General features: G+C 34.4%; 1 protein-coding gene across 1 annotated transcript; it reads right to left on the bottom strand.

The window, feature by feature from the left end:
- Nucleotides 1–941: 941 nt before the first annotated feature.
- LOC140044766 (uncharacterized) lies at nt 942–6301 on the bottom strand. Its single transcript, XM_072089417.1, has 7 exons — nt 5550–6301; nt 4339–4573; nt 3547–4098; nt 3260–3339; nt 2397–2632; nt 1739–1858; nt 942–1203 (listed from the first exon to the last, which is right to left on the bottom strand). The coding sequence occupies exons 1-7, from the start codon at nt 6104–6106 to the stop codon at nt 1148–1150; spliced, it is 1836 nt and encodes a 611-aa protein (XP_071945518.1). The 5' UTR covers nt 6107–6301; the 3' UTR covers nt 942–1147.
- Nucleotides 6302–6747: the final 446 nt, after the last annotated feature.

The raw sequence follows: 6747 nt of genomic DNA, 5'->3' as shown, positions 1-6747 counted from the left end.
TTTCAGTTTATTTTCCATTTCAATTTATGAACATAAGATAAACAACTTATTTATATTCAAGTCATTTAGCATTTGAGGAGAATCCTCAATTTCATTATTTAAGCAAAAAATTGAACCACATTAATTCATCAATACTCATTTTTTAATAACACCATGCTTGTGCTACAGTACAAGCAGATTTACAGGCACTTCTGTATATTATGCAGTATAACCGGGGTAATCAGGGGCGGACGGAGGCAACACCCTTATAAATAGTTCTGCGACCGCCCCTGGTAATAATGTATCTACAGCGCTAATAGAGGTTTTACAAAAAATAGGCACTTTATAAATCCATTTATTAGTCTAGGTTTTAGACTGTGTTTCTACTTAATATTAGTAACAAGATATATATTGTATATACTTTGTTTCATACATATAATACTTGCTCAGAAGAAACTCCCGACAAAAATTGAAACGCTAAACGAGAATACAATCTACAACCTACAACATAATGTAGAGTTGCCTTTTAAGATAGCAAAACAAAAATGCATTGTTGTTAGGATTAACTTGAATTAAGGGACTATTTTAATACTACTACTATTTCAAAGTAGTTTTGTAAATACAGTACATATGTAACAATAAAGATGAGAAAATTGGCGGTAAAAAAAGAACGCATTCTTCTGTTTGGTACCAGATGACCTATAATTGATCACAGTGGTTTACCCACGACATGTCCCTATCCTCAAAGTTGCACCAATGTACTTGCATACTTGTTTTTGGAGAGTATTGTATTGTTTATAATTTTACATACATAGAAGATACAAAAGGCTAGATAGAGTACAGATACACAGTGGCGTAGTGCAGAGAGCAGAGGTGGAGGCCTCTGGCCCTTTTCAAAATTATATTAATGCCTGTTTTCTTCCTTTGGGCCTTGCTCAGGGGCCCTTGTAAGCTCCGGGGGGGGGGGGGGGGGGGGCTGGGTTTAGTCATTGTTTGCTCATGGCCGTTACGCAACTGGCTATACAGCTTACAACAAAGTACAGTACGACACCTGTAATCTGAGCATGAGACCTTATAGCCAAGGATGTATCTTAAATTCTCATGTCTTTAGCATGGTTTTATAAAAATTGTATCATGCTAAATACTTGTACAGTATAATATACATATTTCATTCCACTTTTTGTTGCAAACTCTTCTTTGAAAGTAACAAATGAAGCAGGATACCTAATAAGGAAAAAAATTATAGAAAAATTATATTATATTATAATTGTTTTCATTTATTAGAGCAAAAAACAACAAGTTTACATAATTAACAGGTAAATTAATTTGATTACATTTCGTCTGAAAAATCTTCGCGAGCGAAAGTAAACAAAGATTTCAAACAACGAGTATGCATTATGTATGATGCTAATTAGGATTGTTTACAACTCGTCACGGTTGAGAAGGTGTTTTCACACAGATCGCGAAGAAATGTTATGATTTATGCATACAGATGAGCCAAACAAGCGTGTTGCATTATGAGATATGTTTTGATCGAAAACTTTGACTGGAAGTCACAGTTATTTTTTGAACAAAAAAATGTCTGTATTTCAGTTAAATGATTTTTTTACTATTATGATACTTCAAAATTTTTTTCGAAATCTTTTTTTAAGCATTTTTTTGGAATTAGTCAAAGGGACAATACATCTTTAATAAGGTTATTTGATTATTTTATAAAGCATTTTAAAAATTCAATTGAGATATATTCTGTTTGACATACCCGTTGCTACAGATAAATTGAGAGAATCTATCCCAGGATGCAACTCTTGGCCTGGTTGTATTGTGAGCAATTTGTTACAACAGCTGATAACCTCCTCTTTCAGACCAAATCCTTCACTCCCTATAATGACAACATGAGTAGTACTGTACAATATTTAATGGCACTTTATAAAAGTTACAACTCTGAACTGTAGACTTTGGTACGCCAAGCTGTCATTTATTCGGAAATAAAGATATCTATATCTCTATTAATAGAGATATCTCTATTAAAAACCAAGATATCTCTATTGCTGGAATAAATGACAGCTTGGCGCGCCATAGTAGACTAAATAACGTAGCTGAATGCAGATGTTTACAATGGTGCAAATACAGTATATCAAATAAACATATATCCTCTTAAGCTCTGTCTACACTATCAACCTAGTAGTGCCCAAATATGGTAGTGATATGCCCAAATATGGTAGTGATATGACATCATCATGTCCATATTTGGGCACATCACATTTTTTGTCACGTAACGTTTGATAGTGTAGACAGAGCTTTAACTCATAACAAGTCAATGTAATTGGAATGTAAAAGAATAATAATACACGCTCACTTTCTTTTGTTCAGAATAAGTTAAATGAAAATGAAAATCAGAAATCAGTCATATAATTTACCTACAACTAAGATGACTGGTTTTTGCATATCAATATCTTCTCCTTCTTTCTGTATTGTAACATCTTCACTATCAATAGTGTTGTCATCATTACTAAAAGGTGTAGACTTAGACGAACCAACAATCTCCCAGCCAATGAGAGACTGTAGAAAGGTAGAAAGATCATCAACTGCATATACTGGTTGGACTTCCATCACGCCACTAGATGCTTTGCTGACAACCGGAGTCAAAGAGCAACTGACATAAAAATATATACATTAATAACAATAAATTATGAATAAGTGCAACCGTTTAATATGGCAGCCTTGCAAGGCATTTTCAAACCTGTTTGTGTTTATTTTATCATAATTTATTTCCAAATCTCTTTCAAATTGTGTCTACAAAATTGTCTTCAAACTTAAATGTATTGGCTCATACTGTGCTACTCATTCTGCTTAAAATTTGGTATTATGGGAGTGTGTTTCCATACGTGTTTGATCCAAAAAAAATTGACTGGGGTAATATGTTCAGCGCTTAGAGGTTTCACAACATTAGTCCAGGATAATACTATTATTATTCTATATAAATATGTAAAATGAAGGTGTGTGTGCGTAGTTTCAAGGCAATCTAACAACAGGATGATGAGCTCTTGAGATCAAAGGGTTTATCTGTGGCTGCCTCCTAAACTTTAACTGATTTTCGATTGGCCAATTGCCTTCCTCAAATGTTTGGTCAACACACACCGTTGGCATTTGTCGCAGCCAGACATAAGATCAAAGTGACTGTTACAAGTTCCTATCTTAGCAAGGCAAGCTCAGTGTCCTGTTGTTTGATTGCCTTGGTATTTTCTAGCTGTACTATTGGTGGTTTTGTTTAGTATTTTACCTATTTCTTTTACTGACAATAATTCCGTCAGCTCCTAGAAAATATGATGACCTTAACACTGCACCAAGGTTCATCGGATCCTGTTAGTACAAAATAAAGATAGGCTTTAAATTTTACAATGTTTTAAAGAATGTATGTGTATTTATAATCAAGGATAATAATAATACACAAAGTTACCACCAAAATGGACACTCACAGGGGTTAACCCGTCTTTGACCATACTCTGGGATGTGGGATTTTTAATGCTAGGCCTATCGTCTTTGACAAACAAACAACTTTAAACTTACTATGACATGGTCTAGTGCAAGCCAAACTGGTGTCTTGCTCCTTGATACTTTAATTAGCTGCTCTCCAGTTACTGGAAGCATTGCACTATCAGAATCATGAAAAATTGGTTTCCCAATCTCAGGAATTTCAATTCCTTGTTCCTGATGGACTGGTGTCCCATTATCAGGAATTCCAATCCTTTGCTCCTGATGGACTGGTGTTCCATGATCAGGAATTCCGATCATTTGCTCCTGATGGATTGGTGTCCCATCATCAGGAATTCCGATTCTTTGCTCCTGATGGACTGGTGTCCCATCATCAGGAATTCCAATTCCTTGCTCCTGATAGACTGGTGCCTCATCATCAGTTACTTCAACTGTTTGAGGTGAAATTTCAGAAATGTGATTTTCCTGCTCCTGCGGAAGTGTCATATTCCTGGAAATTTCCTGATCCATCAGGAATGGTGCTTCAACACTCTGATGCTCCAAGTCATGTGTTATCTTGTTACCCACTGTATTTGATAGTTGAATGAATGGAGTATAATCAAGTTTACTAACCTCTAAACAAATTCCCTACATTTTGTTAAAGGTAAATAATTTAATGTTAGTACAGTTGTAGCATTATCATATTGTACAGGAATTTGGTTTAAATTTCTTTGGTTAACACAATACAGATATTGTTTATTTAAGCATTCAAAGCAGCAGTGCTTTGTTAATAGAACATTTTACTTATTTCTTAGGGTATAAAACTGTCTATAGGCTTGTATATAAATATACACTACACCTAAATAAACAAAAACATATTAATCTCACCTGATGTGGTCTAAGTTTGGTCATTGTATTCATGGTACTGCGATACAACTCAATTATTTCTATTCCATTTTTTTTCAACTCTGTTAATATTTCGTCAAATTTAGGCCGACTGTATTCAGCATCCAATAGGCCTTTGCGTACATAGGCTTTGAAGACGGCCCTCCGATTTGCCTTAAGAGCAAGAAGGCATGGAGAGACTCCAAACAAAATTTCATTTCCTTTCGCTGGATAAAATCTAAAATAGAAAAATGTGGATATAATAATTGCGTATACAACTTTGTTGATAAATGCCCTATTATCATGACAGGCCTAGCTATGATGGAAAAAGTAGTTGTGCTAGACTAATTTTCCTCAACCCTCAGTCTTACAGTAAGACCTAGATTACACTTAGCGCCTACTCTGTACAGTAATCTATTTGATGTGATATTTTCAACTAATAATAAGTTTAAGTCAAGTTTTTAATTAATTACAACCTATATACTGTACTGGCACACAATACTCTAGTATATTCTTTCCTAGATATAAATTCATAGTAAAGCATATTACTGTATTATTAAACCTAATGGAGTTGTACAGTACCTGTTGTAATCTTCTATGGCAAAGTGAGTACTTTTTTAAAGCATTTTGTATTTCTCACTGGCTGTCTACTTTTTGATTTTGTACATTTCAACTCAGCTGAGATTTTAAAAATCATCACGATTTGTATCATCATGATTTGTATCATCATGATTTGTATCATCATGATTTGTATCATCATGATTTGTATCATCATGATTTGTATCATCATGATTTGTATGAAAAACATTTCAAAACGTAGCCTGAGCTCTATTTGGAGCTGTACTCTCGTTTATCCACTTATAAATTACACACTATTTTATTTGATGTCTTATGACATCTTTTTCAAACAGAAATTATAAAAGATTTATATATTTTAGAAGATTTGCAGTATCTTCTAATACTATATCAGAGGATTAAACATTATCTAATGAAAGATAGGGCAAATGTGTAGCTTTAAGATTAGTATATTTTCTTTTTGGTTAATATACATTTTTACACAATTTTGATATTTATCGAACATGAATAATGCATTACAATTTACATTCTTAATCAGTTTGAAAAATGAATTTACATTATCAGACTTTTAGTTTACACACGGATTATAATTAATAATAATAAATATGCTTATTTATAATTTTACAAAAGTCACTTACAACTTGTCTGAGTTATATCTAGGAATTTCTCTGTTCTTCCAGTTCTGATTAGGCTTGTACCCATATCTACTTTTTCCCTCGCTACTATATCTAGGAGGTCTAGACCAAGAAGATGTACCTTCACTGTCCCGATTATCATATCTAGGTCTAGACCAAGAAGATGTACCTTCACTGTCCCGATTATCATATCTAGGTCTAGACATAGAAGATCTACCTTCACTGTCCCGATTATCATATCTAGGTCTAGACATAGAAGATCTACCTTCCCTGTCCCGATTTTCATATCTAGGCCTAGACCAAGAAGATGTACCTCCACTGTCCCGATTTTCATATCTCGGTCTAGACCAAGAAGATGTACCTTCACTGTCCTGATTTTCATATCTTTCCAATTGGTTCTGCTGATGTTTTCTGGACTTTTCCTCAGAAATATTGTTATCTTCAAAAGATATTTTCATTCTTTCGACAGGCATTTTTATTCTTTGAAAATTATCAGATTGAATGCTATTACTCCTATCATATTGGTCTATTTCCTGCTCGATTTGTGGATTTGGTTTCATCACTGGAGATGTCAACCTAGGCCTAGGACTCACTCTGCTACTCAACCTAGCCGACGTAGGTCTGGTAGGTCTCCTAGGCCTGGTGACAAAACTAGCAACAACCAGATTCACACATCTTGATTTGGGCTGCAATAAGCTAACGCAGCCTAAAGATTGTGTCAGTTTCGGAACCAACAAGGATGATGGTACTATTAAAATCTTCCGGTACATTATTACCTATATCTAGTCACTTATAATAACAAAAAACGCCTAGGCCTTCGTTCCAAAAATAAGACGATATGATCTGCCAGAAAGTCAGGCACGAAAAGGCCGTTTCCCACGTGTGTTTGTTTTGATTTATTTTTAAAACACATGGTGGAGTAGTGCGCCACCAGTCGCCGGATACTTCTAAAACTTTTAAAATTTAATACCGATTAGTCTGAAAGTAGACCTACACCACACTACTTACTTAATATTCACTTCACTATTATCAGTTTCTCACTGATTTAATAATTATGCTTCGAAATAATAACGATATATTAATGTTTTGATTTCCTCCAGCATAAGCGATACCAGGGAATACAATATTGTGTATAAAATGCATGTGGTGGAGCGATAATTCGAGGAAATAAATAAACACCCGGTATGTTTATTCGAAGGGG

Source organism: Antedon mediterranea, chromosome 3 (genome assembly GCF_964355755.1).
Source record: "Antedon mediterranea chromosome 3, ecAntMedi1.1, whole genome shotgun sequence".
NCBI lineage: Eukaryota > Metazoa > Echinodermata > Crinoidea > Comatulida > Antedonidae > Antedon > Antedon mediterranea.
Note: the sequence above shows the minus strand (reverse complement) of the source record. Positions and strands in the feature narration are given on the sequence as shown.

What these genes read in the sequence shown, in the direction of transcription:
- LOC140044766 (XM_072089417.1), bottom strand. Translation starts at nt 6,106, where the DNA reads ATGAAACCAAATCCACAAATCGAGCAGGAAATAGACCAATATGATAGG. An exon ending in TTGCACTAGACCATGTCATA is followed by an intron (nt 3,340 to 3,546) that starts GTAAGTTTAAAG and finishes TTGTACTAACAG; the next exon opens with GATCCGATGAACCTTGGTGC. An exon ending in ATTGTCAGTAAAAGAAATAG is followed by an intron (nt 2,633 to 3,259) that starts GTAAAATACTAA and finishes TTTTTATGTCAG; the next exon opens with TTGCTCTTTGACTCCGGTTG.